Source organism: Ornithorhynchus anatinus, chromosome 17 (genome assembly GCF_004115215.2).
Source record: "Ornithorhynchus anatinus isolate Pmale09 chromosome 17, mOrnAna1.pri.v4, whole genome shotgun sequence".
NCBI classification, from domain to species: Eukaryota; Metazoa; Chordata; class Mammalia; order Monotremata; family Ornithorhynchidae; genus Ornithorhynchus; species Ornithorhynchus anatinus.
In genome coordinates, this window is record NC_041744.1 from 12,365,155 (window position 1) to 12,387,920 (window position 22,766).

The 22,766-nt window shown below is 42.8% G+C and overlaps 1 protein-coding gene across 1 annotated transcript in view; it reads left to right on the plus strand.

The window, feature by feature from the left end:
- The first annotated feature begins 7,540 nt into the window (after positions 1–7,540).
- The window catches only part of MED13 (mediator complex subunit 13), a 91,421-nt gene continuing 76,195 nt past the window's right edge, over positions 7,541–22,766 (plus strand). Inside the window, exons 1-3 of the mRNA XM_001509857.6 lie at positions 7,541–7,737; positions 9,802–10,036; positions 21,581–21,749. Of these exons, the coding sequence (XP_001509907.3) occupies positions 7,672–7,737; positions 9,802–10,036; positions 21,581–21,749 (470 nt within the window). The 5' untranslated portion in view covers positions 7,541–7,671. The remainder of the gene's footprint in view (positions 7,738–9,801; positions 10,037–21,580; positions 21,750–22,766) is intronic.

Sequence of the window (22,766 nt, forward strand, 5' to 3'; positions counted from 1 at the left end):
ATCTGCTGTCATGTGAGCCCCAAGTGGGACAGGGACTGTAACCGACCTAATTGTTTCTTCCCCAGCACTTAGTACAGAGCCTGACACATAGTAAGTGTTTAACAAATACTATAATTAATGGGACAGGGACTGTGTCCAGCCTAATTAAACTCTACCCTAGCGTTTAGTATAGAGCCTGGTACATAGTAAGTGCTTAAAGAATAGCATAATTATAATTATTATGAGGGATAGGAAAGAGAGGATAGGAATTCTTGCGTGTCCGAGTCCAGGCTCCAGGGTCCCCCTGCTCCAGCAGACATTCCCCTACTTCTCTCCGGCTGTTTCACCACCGCACAGTGGTGAGGTGTGGATCACAATTAGGGGGAGAAGTAGGGAGGAAATAGAAGCTACATGCAGCCGCCCCTCGGACTTGGCCTAGTGGGTAGAGGACAGTCCTGGGAGTCCCAAGAGCCTGGGTTCTAATCCCGGCTCTGCCACTTATCTGCTGTGCGAGTCATTTCTTCTCTGGGTCACCGTTCCCTCATCTGTAAAATGGGGATTAAGACCATGAGCCCTATGTGGGACAGGGACGGTGACCAACCAGATTATCTTGATCTACCCCACAGTCAGCGCTTAACTAACACCACAGTTATTATTATTAAGTGGGTTTTACAAGTGAAATTCCTGCATGTAGTTTGCAATGTACTGCACTCCTGCTAGTCTGCTCACTTGTTGCACCTTCTGCTCCAGCAGAAGCACAAGTTCCAGGGACGAGACAATGTGAGTGGCACTGGATAGACCGTAGCACCACCGTCGATTCCTCCGTGTAGTTTCTCCATCCCAGATTCTTCTTGACTTGACTGAAAATCGCCTGTTTTTTTTTTCAGTGGGATAGTCCATGATCGCCATCGTAATCGCCATCAAATATGACAAAAATCCACCACAATGAAAAGCTTTGCGATTCTTTTAATCTCTTCTGCCTAGCTACAACATCAGGCTATTAAAATGAACTTAAAAATCAATCCCCTGCTCCTTGTAACTGGAAGTACAAGGTACCTCTAAGACTAACTGTAAGGAACTAGATTGAATTTTCCCTTTTCACTTAAGCCTGGCTGTGGCTCCCTAGTTTCTGAAGCAGCCTGGTCTAGGGGAAAGAGTACAAGCCTGGGGATCAGAGGACTTGGGTTCTAAATCTGGCTCTGCCACATGTCTGCTGTGGCTCTTGGACAAATTACTTAACTTCTCTTTCATTCATTCATTCAATTGTATTTGTTGGATTTATTGTGTGCAAAGCACTGTAATAAGCACTTGAGAGGGTACAGTATTACAATAAACAGACACATTCCCTGTCTGCAACAAGCTTTGCCTCAGTTTTCTCAACTGCAAAATGGGGATTCAATCCTACTCCCTCCTACTTACCCTGTGAGCCCCATGTGGAACAGGGACTGTGTCTAACCTGATTAACTTGTATGCTTAGAACAGCATTTGACACTTAGTATTTAACAAATACCATAAAAAAGTGCTTGGCACAGTAAGCGCTTTGTAAATACCATAATAATAGTAATAATAAGTCTTTTGAGATTTTTCATGTTAAAACCAAATTATATTTTTTGTATAAATTATTTGTGGATACATTATGGAATACATAGTTCTGAAGGCTCTTGAACGGGCCAGGAATGATTTTTACAGCATGTAGCAGTAAATTGAAACTAATATACAGCACCTCAAACTGGAGATTCTCAAAGTGATTCAACAAACATAATTATCCCTTCTATCAGTTATTTAAGGGACAGTGCTAGCATTCAACTACTGAAAGTCAAGTATCATTCTATTTTCTTGTGTATTTACATCCATCTTTAGCACTTATGTATATAGTAGTTTATAGATCAATGATGTTGATTGATCTGGTACATACTGCTCTATATCCAGTCCCTATTATTTAACCATTTCCTCATCTATTTCATTCTACCATATTATTGGTCTCCTTCCTGCTCTCACTATTTGTCATTAATTTGTGTCTATTACTTCCCCTATTAGATTGCAAATTCCTTGAAGGGAGGCAGTGTATCTTTTGCTACTGTTGTCTTCTCCCATGTTATTAGTACGAGGCACTGAACACAATAAATAATAAATACCATTAATTGATTGAAAAAATGAAAGTGGAGAAGTATTGACCTGATGCCTAAAGCCACAGGGCAGGACAGGGTTAAGGAAGAGAATTGAGGATTATGATAATCAAATGTAACAGTTTGTTGCAAATTACATCTGATCTTTTAAATGATTTTGCATTTTGAAAATGCTTAACCATTTTAAAAATGAGTAGTTGAAAACTGTTCTAAGAACAAATCGAACAGGGTATAGCTATAAATTTTACCAAGCTTACACTTACAGTTATATTAAATAATAACTGAGGTATTTGTTAAGCGCTTACTATGTGCCGTAACCTGTACTAAGCACTGAGGAGAGTACAAGCAACTCGGGGTGGACGCAGTCCCTGTCTCACACGTGGCTCATGGTCTCCCTCCCCATTTTACAGATGAGGTAACTGAGGTACAGAGAAATTAAGTGACTGGCCAAGGTCACACAACGGACAAGTGGCGGAGCCGGGATTAGAACCCATGGCTGTCTGATTCTCAGGCCCGTGATCTATCTGCTACACCAAGCGGCTACTACTATGCCATGCTGTTTCTGCATATTATTACTTTCAATCAGTCATCAACATTTCCTGAACGCTTACTGTGGTCCCAGCACTATGATAACACTTGGAAATATACACTAGAAGAAGAAGACAGTTAACCAATTAATCAGTCAATGACATTTACCCAGCACTTAGTACAGTGCCTGGCACATAGTAAGCACTTAACAAATACTATAATTATTTATTAAGCACTTGCTGTGTGCAGCACACTCTACCAAGCGCTTGGGAAGGTACAGTACAACAAAATTAGTAGACATGTTCCCCAACCACAAGAAGCTTACAGTCCAGAGGGGAAAACAGACATTTAAATAGATTACGGATAGATATATGTGTATATAAGACACAGGTCTTATACATAAAATAGTACCAGGAGGGAAAGCAGATTCAAGTGATTAAAAATAAAATGTAAAAAATGAAAAAACAGGCACACATGTAAGTATTAAAGGTGTATGATGGGATGATATGATTGGGAAGGTGGGGATTAATTAGGAAAAAACTAAAAGCGGTGGCTTTTTTTCAGATGGCTTTGAAGGTGGGGAAGGAAGGATCTAAGGAGGGAAGGTGTGAGCAGTAATCTGGAGACTCGAGGGTTGAGATTTTGTTTCTAACGTTCTATATTGCCCTGAGATTCATTCATTCAGGCGTATTCTAAATCGGCTTTTGGAGGAATGAATTCATGTTGGAAAAACACTTGCCCACCAATAAAAGGTGCTTTAGGAGAACCCATCATGTGGTTTATTAATAATAAAAATAATAAACTGTGGTATTTGTTAAGTGCTTACTCTGTGACAAGCACTTTTCTAAGCGCTGGAGCAGATACAAGAAAATCGGGCTGGACACAGTCCTTGTCCCGCAAGGACTCACAGTCTTAATCCCCATTTTACCAATGAGGTAACTGAGGCACAGAGAAGTTAAGTGACTTGCCCAAGGTCACACAGAAGACTTGTGGCAGAGCCAGGATTAGAACCCACGTTCTCTGGCTCCCAAGCCCGTGCTCTTTCCTCTAGGCCACGCTGAGCTTTCTAAAGGAGGCTCAGGTATTCAAAATAATTTAGTTCTCCTTTATTTAAGATTTTGAATCCCTCCCCTTCCTTGTAGGCCAGACCACCACTCTCTCCACCTTCAAAACATTATTAAGGTCATATCTCCTTCAAGATGCCTTCCCTGATTAAGCCCTCTTTTCCCCTGCTTGCCCTAAATCGATCGTTCAATCAATGGTATTTATTGAGCACTTACTATGTGCAGAGCTCTGTACCAAGCGTTTGGGAGAGTACAATTCCCTGTCCATAACGAACTTAAAGACTCCATAACGAGTCTAAAGGGGGAGACGGACATTAATAGGAATAAATAATTTATAACACAGCATTTAATATATGTTATTACAATTAATTATTCTTATTAATGTATTGATATATTTTATTATATCATTTAATAATATAGCACGTAAGTTTTGTGGGGTTGGGGTGAATATCAAGCATCCTGAGGGCACAGATCCCAACTGCACTGGCGACGCATAAGGGAGAGTGAGCTCAGGGAAAAGAGGACTTCACTGGGAAAGGCCTCTTGGAGAAGATATGACCTTAATAATTCTTTGAAGGTGGTGAGAGTGGTGGTTTTGCATATGTGGAGGGGAAGGGAATTCCAGGCTAGGGAGAGAAACTACATCATCTTTGCTCTTGGATCTGTGACCTTTAGACATTCGATATTTATCCCACCCGCCACCCCACAGCACTTACGTACATATCTTTAAATTATATATTATAAGCGATTTATTCATATTAACATCTGTCTCTCCCTCTCGACTGCCAACTCGTTATGGGCAGGGGACGTGCCTGCTAATCCTGCAGTATTGTAATAATAATAATAATAATGGTATTTGTTAAGCGCTTATTAAGTGCCAAACACTGTCACAAGTCCAAGTGCTGGGGTAGATATAAGGTAATCAGATTGTCCCACGTGTGGCTCACAAGCTTCACCCCCATTTTGCAGATGAGGTAACTGAGGCACAGAGAAGTTAAGTGACTTGCCCAAAGTCACACAGCTGACAAGTGGCTTGTACCCTCCCAAGCATTTAATACATTGCTCTCCGCACATAGTGAGAGCTCAGTAAATACCATTGATTGATTAACTATGACTGTAATTCCAGAAACACTTTGCTGGTTTATGGGATGGAAGAAGCAGCATGAGGCAGCAGAAGAAGCAGTGTGGCTCAGTGGAAAGAGCGCGGGCTTGGGAGTCAGAGATTGTGGGTTCTAATCCCGACTCTGCCACTTGTCAGCTGTATAACTTTGGGCAAATCACTTCATTTCTCTGTGATGCAGTTCCCTTATCTCTCAAATAGGGATGAAGACAGTGAGACCTACATGGGACCTCATGACCTCGCATCTCCCCCAGTACTTAGAACAATGCTTGACACATTGTAAGCCATTAACAAATACTATCATTACTATTTTTATTACCAAGCATTAATCATTTTACCATCTCTTGGACTTGATATGGCATCCTTTTCCCCAGTGGAATCAACTCTCTGTGGGTGGATTTAGTAAAGCGAGTGGTCTTAATTGATTATTGTCAATTTTGCCCCTCTATCATCTCTTGGACTTGATATGACATCCTTCTTCCCAGTTGAATCAACTCTCCGTGGGTGGCATTAGTCAAGCGAGTGGTCTTAATTGATTATTGTCAATTTTCCCCCTCTATCATCTCTTGGACTTGATATGGCATCCTTCTTCCCAGTGGAATCAACTCTCTGTGGGTGGCACTAGTACAGTGAGTGGTCTTAATTGACTATTGTCACTTTTCCCCCCTCCCATCTCTTGGATTTGATATGGCCACCTTCTTCCCAGTTGGAATGAGCTCTCCGTGGGTGGCATTAGGAAAGTGAGTGGTCTTAATTGATTACTGTCAACTTTCCCCCTCTCCCATCTCTTGGATTTGATATGTCATCCTTCTTCCCAGTGGAATTAACTCTCTGTGGACGGCATTAGTAAAGCGAGTGATCTTGATTATTGTCAATTTTCGTCCTTTCCCATCTCTTGGATTTGATATGGCACCTGTCAATTTTCCCTCTCTCCCATCTCTTGGACTTGATATGGCCTCCTTCTTCATAGTTGGAAAGAACTCTCCATGGGTGGCGTTAGGAAAGCAAGTGGTCTTAAACGATTATTGTCAATTTCCCCCCTCCCATCTCTTGGATTTGATATGGCACCTGTCAATTTTCCCTCTCTCCCATCTCTTGGACTTGATATGGCCTCCTTCTTCATAGTTGGAAAGAACTCTCCATGGGTGGCGTTAGGAAAGCAAGTGGTCTTAAACGATTATTGTCAATTTCCCCCCCTCCCATCTCTTGGATTTGATATGGCACCTGTCAATTTTCCCTCTCTCCCATCTCTTGGACTTGATATGGCCTCCTTCTTCATAGTTGGAAAGAACTCTCCATGGGTGGCGTTAGGAAAGCAAGTGGTCTTAAACGATTATTGTCAATTTCCCCCCCTCCCATCTCTTGGATTTGATATGGCCTCCTTTTTCCTAGTTGGAATGAACTTTCTGTGGGTGGCCATAGGAAAGTGAGTGGTCTTAATCGATTATTGTCACTTTTCCCCCTCTCCCATCTCTGGGACTTGATATGGCCTCCTTCTTCCCAGTTGGAATGAACTTTCTGTGGGTGGCATTAGGAAAGTGAGTGGTCTTAATCGACTATTGTCACTTTTCCCCCCTCCCATCTCTTGGACATGATATGGCCTCCTTCTTCCTAGTTGGAATGAACTTTCTGTGGGTGGCTTTAGGAAAGCGAGTGGTCTTAATCGATTATTGTCACTTTTCCCCCTCTCCCTTCTCTTGGATTTGATATGTCCTCCTTCTTCCCAGTTGGAATGAGCTCTCCGTGGGTGGCGCTAGGAAAGCGAGTGGTCTTAATCGATTATTGTCTATTTTGTCCCCCCTCCATCGATCTCCCAGTCAGCTGGGTGAGTGGAGGATCCGCCTGGGGGCGGGGGGAGGGTGTCCTTCCTTGTGGCTCCCTGGATGGGGCGGGGGCGAGAGTTGGGCCGCTAGATGGCGCTGTTTCAGCAGGCAGCGGCGGGTTCGGCCGCCCCTAGCGGCGGGTCGGGTCGGGCCGGGCCGGGCCGGGCCCCTCCGCCTCCTCCCGGCTCCCCCCTCCCCCCCCCCGCCCGCCTCCTTCTCCCTCCTCCCGAGCCGGAGATCACGTGACCGGGCGGCAGCCAATGGGCGGGCGCGGAGGCCGAGCTGGTCCCTGCGGCCGCCATTAAAGCGAAGGGAAAACCCGTGAATTCGGATTAAAGGGGGGGAGGGGGGGGAGGGAGAAGGGGGGGTAGGAAAAAAAAAAAAGAAAACAGGAAAAAAGAAAGAGGAAAACGCCGCCCGCCGGGCCCACGAAATGGGGGAGGGGGCCGCGTCCGGACTGTGAGGCGGCGGGGGAGCGGGCGGAGGATGGTCGCAGCCCGCGGACGACACCACCACCACCACCGCCGCTGCCGCCGCTGCTGAGGAGATCTGGGGCTCTAAGGACGTCGCCGCCGCCGCCGCCGCCGCCGCCGCCCCTTGCCGCCCTCCCTCCCTCCCCCCGCCCTGGACGGTGGCCTCGGGTCTGCGGTCGTGGTTTCCATTTTAATTATCGCTTCGATCGTTTAGCCGTCGAATTTGGGGAGGGGGGAGGGAAAAAAAAAGGCCTCGGGCGGGGTCGGGGCCCGGCCCCCTCCCTCCGGGCCGGCCGGGCGTGCGGGGTCCCCGGCGGAGGGGGGGCGGCCGTCCGTCCGTCCGTCCGTCCGTCCTACCGTCCTACCGACCGACCGACCGACCGAGCGGCCTCCACCGCCGCCACAGACCCCCCGCTGCCGCCCTCCTCCTCCTCCTCCTCCTCCTCGCCGCGGTGTCTGTGTTTCTCCCCCTCTCCTCTCCTCTCTCTCCCTCCCCGGTCGGAGGCGGCGGTAATGGCGGATGGTGGGTTGTGGCGCCGGCGGCGGCTGTGAGGGACGATGAGTTCCTGCTTCGTGCCGAACGGGGCCAGCCTGGAGGATTGTCACTGTAACCTCTTCTGCCTGGTGAGGCCCGGGGCCGGGGGGGACCCTCCCCACACACCCCTCCCCACCCCCACGACCCCCCCACCGGGGGTGAGGAGCCAGACGCCCGAGCCGCCAGACTAGGCCCAGGCGGGAGCCAGACGCCTCCTTCGGGCCCTCTCCCCCGCCCCCCTCCCTTTAATCCTTTCATTTTCATTTATATTCTTTCTCCAAAACCCACCCCGACGTCGACTTCGATCCCTCCGGCCGTCCCTCCCGCCCGGTGACTTCCAGCCACCTTGATGGTGCACCTCTTTCGGTGGCAGAATCCCCTTTCTCCTTCCCTCCCGTCCCCCAGCGCTCAGTACAGTCCTCTGCACAAAGTAAGGGTTCCGCAGACGGGATCGATTTATTCTTCGCCCATCTCCTCCTCGACGCTCCCCCCCGTTCCATGGCCTGCCGTTCCCTTCCTGCCCCGGGCTCCCTTTTTTTATTTTCATTTTTCTAACCCCCCTCCCCACCGGTCCCCGTTAAGTTCTTCCCACTTTGCAGCATGTGCCTTCCATTTTATCCTCATCCGTCTCGCCCCATCTTCAGATAATCCGCAGGATCCTGCCCCCATTCGTCTCGAAAACCCCAGAGAAAGAATCTTTCAGACGCAAAATCCTTTCCGCCCCCCCCCCCCCCCCCCAAACGCTCCCATTTGTGCGGAGTGTCATGGATTATTTTAGGGACAAGTCGTTTTTCTGCCAGACCCTCTTCCCCTTCGTACTTGGATTCGTTTTACGAGGTCGAAAACAAAGTTTTCTCTCCCCTGACACTTCCCCCCCGTCTTCCTTCTCCCCCCCCCCCCATCTTGCTTTCATTGCAACATTGGGGGTCGTGAAGGGGGTGTGTGCCGGGGTGCCGCTGCCAAGATTTTTGTGTGTCTCGAATGGATGTTTTGCACAGCGTTTTGCGTGTGCCGACTTTCATTTTGGCTGAGTCTTTTAAGCCAGTTGGAAGTTTCCAGGGATGGTGGGTTGGTTTGTTGCATGGGTCAGGCCTAGTGATGGCTTCTGACAATTAAGCCTTAAGGCTTTCAGAACGACCAACTGTTGCAGATTCGCCCTTCCTCACTGCGAAACTTCCCCGTCCCTTCGATCCCTGAAATTTTCTATCTTCCTTTCTCATTCCCTCTGAGCCGAAAGAAGTCTTAAAGGGTTATGTAGTTTGGTAAGTGAAATAGAGTGGGTGGAAACACAACTAGTTGGCAAGTCCCAACTGCCCATCATGTATCAGCAGTTTCATTTTTGGCACCTCCTGCCTTACACCTTAAATCATTCTGAAGGAGTGTTGTAACTCCATCTGCTGAATTCTTCTTAAAGCCAAATCTTGAAACTTTTTTGTTTTGTTGTCCCGGAATGCATTAGAAATCTTCATAAATTTGTCTCTTAATGTAGTTCAGACACCAAACACTCTCTCTTGGGTTCTGCCTTAAGGAGAAATTGAATGTGACATTCTACCACCTCCCAGCTGGCTTTCAGTTCCTTTAGAATTTCCTCCTCTGAATATAAGAGAATAATTTAAATATAACAGTTCATTTATGAGCAAATCTTTGAGATTTTTTTATTCTAAACACTTTGTTTTCAGAATTGGCAGCAAGGAAACATATGTTGACTTTTCCAATACAAGTTTAGAAAACATTTCATCAAATGCATGAGTAATTTGGGAGAAGAGCATAGTTTCAGCTATTCATTTATAAGGGGTTGACATTAATCTCATTCACTTTTATAGGGTTACTAAGAAGGAAATGATCAGTTATTTTAACTCTGTTGAAGAAATGGTTGGAGCGAGTACAGAGTATTGTGGAAAATATTTAGTGATATTACCTGTGAATTTTTATATCTAAATCATTTGTATGGCTTGTTGCAGATCGGGGTTAATTTACCCTGGTTACCTTACGGAATGTGAAGATGACAGCCGTGCTTCAGCCTAAAATTTCTTAGCGAGCAGAGTCACGAAGCATCATTTGGCCCTTAAGTGATAGCTGGGAATTTTTTCAGGCATTTTTTTTTTCCCATAGTGTGATGATTAATCTTAAATAATACTCTTTTCTTTATTCAGGCTGACTTAACAGGAATTAAATGGAAACGATATGTCTGGCAAGGTCCAACTTCTGCCCCAATTCTGTTTCCGGTGACAGAGGAAGACCCTATTTTAAGTAGCTTTAGTCGCTGTCTTAAGGCAGATGTACTGGGTGTGTGGCGGAGAGATCAAAGACCTGGACGAAGAGAGCTATGGATATTTTGGTGGGGTGAGGACCCCAATTTTGCTGACCTTATTCATCACGATTTAACAGGTGAGAGAAAATGGGTTGGAGGCTATGATGGTTTTTAGGTCATCTACTGGTAAATTCTCTGGCTTTTTTTTTTTTTTAACTCGTCATGCGAACGTAACGAGAGAAATGCAGGTTTGTTTCTGTGGAATTAAGACTGATCGTTATATCCTTGCTCTCAAAATCTCTGGGTGGGATCAGAACAAATTTTAGTTTGCCCCTTCCTCTGCCGTGTAAATGTTTGTGTTTTTGACGCCATTGAAAACATTGAATTTCTGGAGTTGACGTAAGACGTTGTACTAGTTTTGTTAGAAATATTTTAATTTGTGTTACTTCCGTCCGATATTTCTTAAACTTCAATGAGTGATTACACGACACCTTGTGTTGAAGCAGATTGCTAGGAGAGACTAATGACCTGCTATTTTCCTCCCGTCACCCGGGTTGTTGGTTTTAAACAGTTTGCTTTAGAAATACTTTACTTTTCCAGAAATAGGCTGGTCTATGTAGTCTTCTGATGGAGATTTTTTTTTTCTCCAGTATTTAGACTGAAGGAATAGGTGTCCCCGGGTATTTTAGATTCACTTCTTTTTTAGTTGGGTGCTGTTCTACCAGTTTGTTATTGTTTGCCCTTCTAAATGGCAGGCTGTTTTCAGAGAAGTCCAATATTCTCAAGCCAGAATTTTAATTTAGGGTATACTTCCATTTTGTTGGAAGTCATAGAAAAAACTCAGATGTGTTGTAGGTACATGTCCTTAGTTGCCCTATTCTAGCAGGAACAGTAAGGTTTAACCACGATTTTCGATATTTAACAGCTACTTAATCCTGTATTGTGCTGAAAACTACTAGAGGTAGGAAAAAATTTGAGTAAATGAAATTTTGTATACCAGTGGTTGGTGGGGGGAAAGCCAGATGCTGGCATAACTGAAAAATGAAACTGCTTTTTAGGTTAGCATCTGAAATTTCCTTAGGTAGTGGTACAAGTGACCACAATTCTAACCTACAGGTACTCAGTCTTCTGTTAGGACGGATTGTAATCGAGATGTACTATTTTAGTCTCCGGCTGATCTTTAATAAAAACTAACTATTATGCAAGGGTATATTGGTTTTGTGGGTTTGAAGCCTTTTTTAAGGCCTTTTTGGCTCTTCTTTTAAAAATATACTGGCTTTCAACTAGAGGCCTCCCTTTTTGAATGCCTCTCTCTGATTTATTAAGCAGTTCACATTGTCCATTCTGATCAAGAACTGGGCAACACCCTCAACGCTACTGTAAACAGTCGTATTTTCTTCAATTTTAAGTGGAAGTTGATACCTGAGAGAATAGTTTGGGATTAGGATTTGAGGTGTCTGGAAAGTTGGCCAGATAATCCGGTTTTCCCGTGGTATTCTTATTCATCACGGCCCTTCTATTTCTTGGCTTCGCCTTCCTTCCTTAAGATTGATCCTCAATTAGTCAGTGATATTTGTGGAGCACTTACTGGGTGCAGAGCATTACACTAAGCACTTGGGAGAGCACGATACAACATACCTGGGGGCATCGTTCCCTGTCCACAGCCAACCCGCCAAACTATTGTTTTAGAATAACCCTAAAAGCGAAGTGGTGTGTGTGCCCGTGAAGGGAATGTTTTAGTGCTTGTGCTTAGAAAATGTCACAAGGACTTTAGGAAAAACAGTATTGTCAATAGTTAGTGCAGGAAGCTAACTTCTGGCTTCTAGTTCTGCCGTTGTCTTAATGAGACCTTAGGCCAACCCGCATAAGTGTCCAAATGGCCACCTCTGGAAATACGGTGAGATTCAGCTTTCATGGTGGTGCTTTGTCCAGCGGAGACTTTCAAGTATATGGTGACGATTTAGTCCACCTACTTTTTCACTGTTAAGATTCCACTGAAATTTGCAGAAGAGAAACACAACTATCTATTAAATCTCTTCAGGGAATCCAGCGGTACCCAGGAGCTGACAGCGTTGTAAGTCATTTAGGCAATCTTCATGATACTTCAAGAATGGGTCAAACAATTTCTGGGAAAACCTAAATGTAGTTATTTGAGAAGTATACCCACAATATTGCAACTGGAATGTATTTGAGGCTAAATATATTTACCAAATGAAGCGCTGTCTACCTTTTTTTTTTTGGAAAACTAGCTTATGAGGGTATCTTCCTCCAGGGGTAGGCAGTAAGCTCCTTATGGGCAGGAATTGCATCTACCAACTCTTGTATTTTCCCAAGATCTTAATACAATACGCATCACACAAGCGCTCAAATTCCACTGATAATGCAATTCGAGTTTAAAAAAATATTACTCCAAACTTCTCATTGCTGTCTTACTGTCCAAGTATGATGACTGCTTAAAAATTATTCCAACACTTTAATATTTCTGAGCCCTAGTATGAATTAGCTAAAGGGATTTAGAAACCGTTCGCTATGGTATTAGAACCCTGAACACCCCGAAAGTTGACAAAGATGATTCAATGGATCAAGAATGGGTCCTGTGAAGAAAGGTTCTAAGAGTTTTTCTTTTTTTTTTGGGTTTCTTAGCCCGGAGGACGAGAAGGTTAAAGAAAGGCGTGCATGTTGTCCTTCAGAATGTGAAGGGTTTTTAGTAAAGGTTGCTAACCAATTGTTCTTGTCCACAGAGGACAAAAGAAAGCAAGGGGTTTAAATTATAGAACGAGTGTTCAGTTGGTCATAAGGAAGAACTCCTTGACCATAAGGGTAATAAAATGCTGAAACAGTTTATCAAGGAAGGTTATGAAGTCCCCATCTCTGGAGACAATCGAATAGATCCCACCATAAATTCTGGATGGATTTAGTTTTTCACCTGCTTTGAGGTGGAACGGGGAAGACTGAATGAAGTGATAGATATGAGGCTATTTCTAACGCCATGATTTCCCTTTTTCGCACCCACCCGTTTGAGGTTTAGTTGGACTTGAATAAATGGCGAGTCCCTTTCTTTCTAACAATATGAAATGACTATAGCCTATATTTAGTGGTTTTTGATTTGGATCATTTAAAGTATCACCACAAGGAATTTTCCATGTGTACTTCCCAAATATCAAGTCCTGGATTCATTTATCAGAGCTGAAACAATCATTGTGAAATAGTAGTCTGAAATACAATTAGATTTTGGTGTTTGTGATGGTCATATTTGCTGTTGCAAAACATCTGAGTTACCTTCTCCATTTAGTTGGAGGACTTTGAATGTTTCAACTTAAGAATCTTTCACCTTGCTCTTGATTTCTAAAGTGGTATAGCTATGTTTTCTTAAATCAGATCACCCCCTGTTTATCTGGTTAGGTTAGAATTCATCAGTAGTATTAATGAGTCTACTGAATGCAGACCACTCTCAGAACATTAATCATTTTGGGGTGGTGTCTTGGTTACTATTTTATTCCTGTTCTCCGGGTAGGTGGTTTACTTCCTTTTTGTGGGGAATAACTTCCCCTCTCCTATCAGGGGGACCATTGCCATTTCCATCATTATCTCCCCTCCCCTGAGTAACCCTAAGAAGAGCACTGCAAAGTGGGGTCAGAACCAGCTGGAAGGAGGCATTTCTGCCTCTGAGTGAAGGTGGAAGAACCACCAGAATGGCCTAGGTGGTTGTTGAGAAGCTGCCCTGATTGAAACTAAGCCTGCTGTGCCTGGACAGGGCCATTCTGTTTTGTTTAGCCCCTAACGCTCTTGGCATTCAACTCATTCTCCCTGAAACATGTTGGTGATGCTTTGTGTTTTTTTTAAATGGTATTTAAGCACTTATTTTGTGCCAGGCACTGTACTTAACTGCTGTGGTTGATACGAGATAATCAGGTTGTCCCACACAGGGCTCACAGGTACATTCGAGAGGTTTCTTCTTTGATTTGAAAAGGGAGAGAGGAACGACTTTGCACAATGTAGTAATCCTTCAAAGCTTTATTTAATGTCCCATAAATAATATGTATGAGAATGATTCCCTCACTACTCATCCCCCAACAGTAATGTGGCATAAAACAAATCTATTCTTTCTTGGTGGTAGGCCTCTCTCTTGCTTCTGCTGTTAGGTGTCATTTAGTGGTGGAACTTAACCACCAAAACTTGTGACTAACCCCTCCCTTGAAGTGAGAGCATGGCCGGCAAAAGCTATGCCCAACTTAAGGTTTTTTTGTTTGTTTATTTTTAATTTTTTTAAGTCTGTAATGCTTCTCTGTAGAGAGCTACTCCAGTCGCTTGTTCATTGCAAGTTGCTGGATGGTGGAAGAAGCGTTGCTGTGGGAATCGGGAGGACCTGGGTTTTAGTCCCAGTTCTGCCTACTGGGGCTATGCCAGCTTGGTAAAACCAACCACTTCAGGCATTCTGCAAGGTGTACAGGCCTCACAAGAATTCTGAAAGATAGCACAACAGCTCCTGAGACAACTGCCTCCTGGGTTGGAGTGCTACAGCCAGGGATTAATAATAATGGCATTGAGTGCTTACTATGTGCTAAAGACTGGAATGCAAGATAGCGCTAATACTGATGGTATTTGTTAAACGTTTACTATGTGCCAACAAACATTGTTCTAAATGCTGGGGTAATACAAGGTAATGAGGTTATCCCACATGGGGCTGTCTTAATCCCCATTTTCCAGATGAGGTAACTGAGGCACAGAGAAGTGAAGTGGTTTGCCCAAAGTCACAGAGCTGACAGGTGACGGAGCCAGCATTAGAACCCACAACCTCTGACTCCCAAGCCTGGGCTCTTTCCACTAAGCTTCAGCCGTGAGTCTAGCGGTCAAAGAAATTGGCAATAGCTGATGGTCACCCTGGTCATAAGTGGGTCCTGATCATTAAAAAACCTTCATGTGCCCTTTGCCATGTGAGAAGCAGCATGGCTCAGTGGAAAGAGCACGGGCTTTGGAGTCAGAGGTCATGAGTTCGAATCCCAGATCTGCCACTTGTCAGCTGTGTGACTGTGGGAAAGTCACTTAACTTCTCTGTGCCTATTACCTCATCTGTAAAATGGGGATTAAGACTGTGAGCCCCACGTAGGACATCCTGATTCCCCTGTGTCTACCCCAGCGCTTAGAACAGTGCTCAGCACATAGTAAGCGCTTAACAAATACCAACATTATTATTATTGCTTCATCTCTGCTGCACTCTGTGGTCTTGCAGAAACATGGCTGTCTGGGAAGAGAGTCCATGTGATACTGAGCAAATAAATCACTAGCGTTATAATCCATTCCTTCATGCAGATTCCTGAAGTCTCAGGACAAAGGGTCATCTGTTATTCTTGATGAGGAAACTCCATCACAAGTGGCTATCACCCTGAACAGGGTTTGGATAAACTTGTTCTAAAGGAGAGAAGTACTGAGGGCTTCAGTTTTTAGTTTTCTCTCTCATGCTCCTCTGTGTTCCTGGGTTAAGTTGAAAGGCAAGTTTGATGTGAATTTCCAGAAATGAAACATCCATTTTGGGGCACATTTTCTCCTCTTTGAAATGCTTAATCTTTATTTTATCCTCTGCAATCTTGACTTTCACTTTCTGTTGGCTCTACTAAGTTGTCTAATGATCTACTCTTTTGGATTATTAATCCTCACCATTTGCCAAAGTAGAAGCTACACTCAAATTGTACTAAGTCCTTCATTTATATATCTTTTTTTTCTAAAACATTCGGATCCTCCCATTCAGATTGTAACCTTCCAGACTGTAACATTTGACTCTCCCCCACCCTGCGTGATTTGGTGGTTTAAGTGGGATAGCGCATGGAGAAGGCATACTTAAAATCTTTGAAGTTATAAAGATTCAAGTCCATGGCTTCCATAGAACTAAATTTTACTGCTGATCAATTGGTTAATTCGAGGCCTCACTTCCCATGGTTGTTTATTTTCATTCAGTCCTCAGAAAATAACTTGTCTGGGTTATGAGTAGTAGAAAATTATTTTGTAGTTTCCCTGAACAAGTTCTGTTTTGGGCACATAAATCACAGTTCATCTTCTAACTTGTTAAATACCCTGCTACGTATCTTCATCGTAGCATTCAGGTTTGATGCTTGGTGGAAATGTTAGGGAGGCAGTAATTTGAGTGAAAACTTTCAAATGACAAGCTGCTGAGAAACCGAGGAAGAAAGCTAAGTGTTAAGTAAAACATAAGGTTCTAGATCTTCATCTTCTAATTGATGGGATATTATTGTGAGATATAACATCAAGGTATTCTGTAGTCATGAGTTTCAGTAGCTCAATTTGGTTGAACCATCAAGTTGTTTGAGAAGCATGGGGTTTTTTTTTTGTGCGTGAAGGACGTGCTTAAATAGCAGTAAAGGTATTGGACCCAACATGAAAGTCTTTACCAATCCATTCTACGATTAGTTTTACTCAAGTTCTGGGGGAGGTAATGAATAAGCATGTATGTCCTAGCAGTAGCTGGTGAGTTGATGTCACATGGGGACTTAATCAAGGAAGGCTTGTTGAAGCAGTGTGGCTTGGTGGAGAGAGCACGGGCCTGGGAGTCAGAGGACATGGGTTCTAATTCTAGGGCAAATCAATTAACTGCTGTGCTTCAGTTGCCATGTCTGTAAAATGGGAGTTAAGACAGTGAGCCCCATGTGGGTTGTGGATGATGTCCAGCCTGATGAGCTTGTATCTACCCCAGCGCTTAGGACAGTGCCTGGCACATAGTAAGCACTTCAAATATCAGATTTTTTTTTTAAAAAGCTGTCCTGAGAGCTTTGAAAGTGGGGCAAGCTGTGATCTGTTGGTTTTATGTTGGGGAGGGAATTCCAGGCTGGTGACACAGAGCAAAGTGGTGGAAGAGGGAGAGCTTGAGAGTCAAGAAGTGTAGAAGGTTAATTGGGGAGGAATGAAAAGAGCAAGCTGGGGACTAGCAAGTAAAAAGGCTGGTCTGTAAAATGAGGAAAAGTTAGTAGAGAACCTTGGTGCTGGTTTGCAAGTGTTCACCTGATGTGAAGGGAAATAGGAAGTCACTAGAGGATTTTTGAGGAGCGGAGAGGTAAGTTATACTTGAAGAGAATGATTTGCGGAGCAGTGTGTGTGTTGTGTGTGTGTGTGTGTGCGTATAGTGTGGACCGAAGGGGGAGAAGCTGGAGGCTGATAAACTTGCTGTGATAAGACAAGACCTTTGACCAAGGTGGAAGCAGTCCTGGCGGAGGATGCAGGAAACACTGTATAGGAAGAACTGGCTTTGTTGAGATTTTCAGGTATCTGGGCCATCAAGAGCTCTAGTTCCAGCGGGGATTAAGTTGAAATGGAGAATCGCTGCTGGGAGGGTGAAAGGGACATTTTGTTTGAAACTTCAACATGCTGTGGACTTACCTCATTCTAGGCCTTGGTGGTTTGGAGTCCGTCAGTCCGTCGATCGTATTTGAGTGCTTACTGTGTGCAGAGCCCTGTACTAGGCAGTTGGGAGAGTACAGTATAACAAAGAAAGGGTATAATTTCTTTGAAATAATATTCAAATGGATAAAGTAATGTCACTGGCTTTTTTTGCAAGCAGACTTGGGGTATTAAGTGCCAAAAATTAGGTGGGTTTGTCACATTTTCCCCTATCGGGAACCAAGTTAATTTATCTGATACTGAATTCCATTACAACTGAGTTTTGTCTTGGTCCTAAAAGTAATGTTCAGTGCTTAGTACAGTGCCTGGCACACAGTATTCACTTAAGAAATACCATTCAAAAATGTAAATCATTTTTATTTGCCAGGCGTGTAGACTTAAACACTTCCATATAGTGCAGATGCACTTGAGATGTCTTTGCTCTGGATTACCTTGTTGGGGTGGAGAGGGGAAGAGGTTATTCTCCTTCGTTGTATGCAAATTCTATCTACTCTATTAACACAGCCCAGATGTTGATTATCAGAAACTCCCACACATTTGTAGAAGCTTAACCAGTGAGTGCTTTGCTTCTCAGGACTGGAATAATTAGTTGCAGGAAATTTAGAGAAATGGTAGAAGGCCAAGCTTTTTTTTTCTAACACCACCCCCCCCGACCCCCAGCTCCCTTAAAATAGCTAAAATAGTAGGAATTGAAGCATGGTAAAAAAGGAAGGGGTAAAACTGTTTTGATTCTCTCACTCCACTTCCCCAACCCCTGAGAGTGGGAGAGGAGGGAATAGGGCTGCCTATTTAATTTTAAACGATACGGTGATTTGGAAAGGTAAAGGCAATTCTTGATCCATTTTCTAGGTGCAAAAGGAAAACCTGATCTGCCCAGTTTTTCCTTCCCACTCTCTCACATTTGCCGGCTACTCTATCAATACAGAAAGAGTACTTGATTCCCTGGTTGGTCTCTGCCTCTATCCCCCCCCTTTTTATTTTTTTTTTCTCCCCCACCTCCAACTCCCACCATGTGAGAGGCTGAAAAGATCTTAACTAGGTGCTAAGATGAAGAGCATCCCATAGTCATGCATGACCTGGTGACCTACCTACTTTCAGTGAGCTATAGTATTTAGCATGGCAAAAGGGTAGTTGTGTGGTTTTTTGTTGTGGTTTTTTTTTTATATACAACGTATAGTAAGGTAACTTCCAAGTAACTAAAATTGTGCTTTAAATGTGGGTTAAGCATTGTATAGTATTGTGTTAGAGAAGTGACTTAAAAGTTGTGATACTAAGTGCTTCCTAAGCACTGGGGTAGATTGACTGTGAGCCTCTGGTGGGACAGGGACTGGGTCTGACCTAATTATCTTCTAGTGGTGAGGGAAACCAGGTATTTAAATGCCCATTTTACAGATGAGGAAACAGGCACAGATAAGTAACTTGTCCAAGGTCACACAGCAGGCAAATGGCAGAGCTGAGATTAGAACCTGGGATTTCTGACTCTTACGCCCATGTTCTTTCCAGGAGGCCTTGCTGCTTTGTTTAAATTGAAAACAGTCTCAGGAGTGTTTAAAACAGTGTACATTTCCAAGACTGTGACTATAGTATGTTCAGTTCCAAAAATCATCTGTAAGTCTTCCAGACATAGATTCTATATTTCAGTAATCTTAATTTGGTTCTTGTCCTGTAGCACTTGCAAGTAATTCTCCATGACAATAAAGGTCAAGTTAAGGGCTACTTGTATAGAACAAATATTTAGTGAAGTTTACAGATTACATATGCTGTACAGCAGACACTTCTAGTTTTAAGATGGTTCTTGGGAACCAATGGATTTTCTTTTTTTGATAGCGAAAACATTCTGAAAATAGATTGCCATGACATTAAGAATTGGGGAAGTAATAGCTTCATAATAAATCTATGAACAAAAAAGAACTAACATTTAAAAAAAATACATCTGAAGGAGTGTCACAATTTGTTCTTGAATTTGTGAGGAAAGACTGGCCAGCTTTTTTTTCTTTTTTTAATAAGCCAGCCAGAAAATTCATACATCTTAAGCAATTAATGATTTCTAAATCCAAGTCACAAATGCTTTGGGAGGGCAACTGAGGGACTGCACAACTCTTTTTGTTTGCACCAATTCTCCTCTCTCCTGCATTAGAAAGCGTTCTTTTCAAATATAAAATAGGAATTTTTTTAGAACTAGAGACCTGTAAAGCTTTATGGTTTTGGAAATATGAGAGGATGTAGAGGAAGTGCCCATCTATTAAGACAGGAAGAATTATTATAATATTCTAAAGCTTAGTAAAAGTTCCTTGATTGATATTCTCACTTCAGTCTCTCCAAAGTTAAATCTGCACTCACCAGAATTAGCTAACTCTCTTTTTTAAAGCACCAGAATGGTTAGGTTGGTTTTTGAAGTATTCACGGTAACTTAGGGGACATGGTTAAGAGCAACGTAAAATCTACTATTTAACCTTTGAAATGGTGCAGAGTTTATAGTGCAGTTAAAGTCCACTATCATTAGGCTTTCTAGTTAATGTTCTGCCTGTGTTGTGTAAGTTCTGAACAGTAAGCATGTACTCTGCTCATTCTAAAACATGTTTAAGCATTTATGGAGTCATTGGCAACAATCTAAGTATTACCGAGGCTTTAAAACTTAATAAAAGTACAGGGAGGCCTGCTTATAAAGGTCATCCACCATTCTGAAAGCAAGTGTGTTTCTCCTCCTCTCTTTCCACCACCCTCCATCCCCCCACAAAAAAACCTCAAAAAACCAAAAAAACCCCACACACTTTTATAGGTTTTTGGGAAATGAACATCTTTTAGGGACCCGGAATAGTGGCACTCCGAAGAGTCTACGGTCAATAGACAATCCTAGATTCCTTCAGGACATTTGCAGCACCTCCTCCTGGAGCCTCTTAAAGAGCCATTTGTATTTTATAGAGCCCGAGTGAGCCCGTGACCAGAGCTATCCCCCTTAAGGGACATTTTGTAGTTTTTTTGGCATCTGTGTGCTAGTAAAGGGACTTTGGGCAGTGGGATTATTGAAACTCCATTGAGCTGGCTGTTTGGCATTTTGTACTCTCACTTTATTTAAAGAGGTTATTTTACAACCTAATGCTCTCTGAAAGCTGTTGTGTGCAAGAATCTGCAAGAGATGGATCCAAATGCATTCCTTCTATACATAATGTAACGGTGGACCAACGTGGACTGTCTAAGCATTGTTATCTCATCAGGGTTTTCTATCAATTCTCTCTTCCCAAAACTGGACTCATAGATTGCATCTCTGGTAACAAGCCATGCTTTATAGAACTGATAGGATACCTGTGACAGAAATTTGCTGTTCAGTTGAAAAAAGTTGCTGGAAGGTGACCCAGATTCCCAGCGATTTTAAAGGTTATGTAACTTCAAAAGGAAAATACTAGTTTGCATGAAACCATGCACTTCAAAAATGAATATTGAAATAGCAACATAAAATCAAACTTGGGAAATCATTTTTAGTTAGACTCAGGATAAGCTTAGCTAATAGACTGGCTAGGGGAGAAGAGTTGGTTCTGAATTATACCCAGACTATTTGCAAAGTTAATGACTTTTTTTTAATTATAGCCAACATTTATTCTAATTAGATATGAGAGCAAAAGTGGGGCAGTTAGTGGAGGTGGGTGAACTTTTTACTAAGCTGGAATGCTTTCAAAACTTACCTTCAGTTTTAAAAAGCTCTCCCAGGCAAGTGCAACATTCTTTTCTGAAGGGTGGTCCTCTAGAGATTACCTGGAAACCTGAGATTCTTGAAAATAGTGGTGACTGGTGATATGGCTTGTTGGGGTTTTAGGAAATAGTTTTATTTTGAATTAATCAGACAAGGCATTCTAAGATTATCCACTGGTTAATCAGTTTGGCAAGGTGAAATTCTTGGAGCAGTTATCAGTAAGGGAACCAACTTGCAAACAAGTAACTTAGATGTAATGTCAATGTTTATGTAATTTTTTTCTTGTATACACAAGTCTTTTTTTTTTCTTTGACCCTGAAAACACCAGTATTTATGTGATTATGCTCTATCACTGTTTTAGTAGAAAAGTACTTGGAACATTCTGTAGGAAAACAAATATCAGCCAACTTAAGGCAGATATCTTTCAGAATGACTTTAGAAGACAGCTTTATTCGCATAGAACATTAGTATGGTTAACTTTTCATAATGGAATAGACTAATGAATACAACTGTCGAATTTCTGACGTGAATATGACTTTCAAAGACTTAACTCTTCTTTTCTGTGCCTACCCCCTTTGCTTTGTAGAAGAGGAAGATGGAGTATGGGAGAATGGCCTATCCTATGAGTGCCGTACTCTGCTCTTCAAAGCAGTTCACAATCTACTGGAGCGGTGTCTAATGAATCGGAATTTTGTGCGCATTGGCAAGTGGTTTGTGAAGCCTTATGAAAAGGATGAAAAACCTATAAATAAAAGGTAGGAAGTTTAAAATTTTTTTTTAAAGTATTTGGATTTTGTTGTCTTTAGGAGAACGTTTCTAAAGGAAATATGTTGAATGATACAAACTTATCTTTAGGTATGTTTAGAGGCTTAGATATGGCAAGAAGTTTAAGGTATACATTCTTTCTCTGACACTTTTAATAACTTTACTGCAGGAGGACTAAATCTACATTGTTCACTCTACTGTGGCATAGATTTCATTGGTGTGATGAGGGAAATGTCGTGTGGCTGGGGAATTATGTCCATGGTGATGGTTGCTATGCCTTTATAATTAAGCCCATTGATAATATTAGAGGTTTAAAGACTACATTAAGCAGTCCAAAATGTCAACATGAGTTTTATAACTTGTGGAGCTCTAACACTTATAAAGGACTAGATTCCAGGAAGGTTTTGAAGAATTAAAGGTTTGGAGTGGACCTGAGTCTCTGGCAAATCAGAGGGTGTCAAGTTGCAGTGACTTCTAGGAAATTTTAAAGTTAGCCCTTGAAGACAGGTCAGAAGATATGAAGGAAATCAAACTCTGGAAGATCCTACTCAAGATATTGAAGTGCCAACTCCTGAGTCCAACTCTTATCCATATATTTTTGGGATTGTTTCCTTTGTATGCCAGTTTGGGCAAGTAAAGTGCATTGTAATCCGGTTTTAATTGTCTTGCGGGGGTGGAGAGAAGAGGAAGAGAGCGTGGGTAGAGAGAATCAAGTTTTTTGTCCAGGCTCTCACGGTAAAATTTGTGGCAGTTTTGATGCTAGTATCTCCATCCCTCTTAGAAAAGCCAGCTCTTATGTGGCTTTGCAAGGGGATTATTGTCTCTTCCTTCTCTGTCATCTGCTGTAATGATGATTTATTTAATTTACGCTCCAGGAAATGTTGCCCATTTCATAGAATTGAGTGTAAAACACTGGCTGCTGATTGGGGAAATAGGTCTATTTGCCTCCCCCCAAGCCAGTCAAAGTAGTGCTTTGAAATGATAACCCTGCTACTGAATGTAATGGT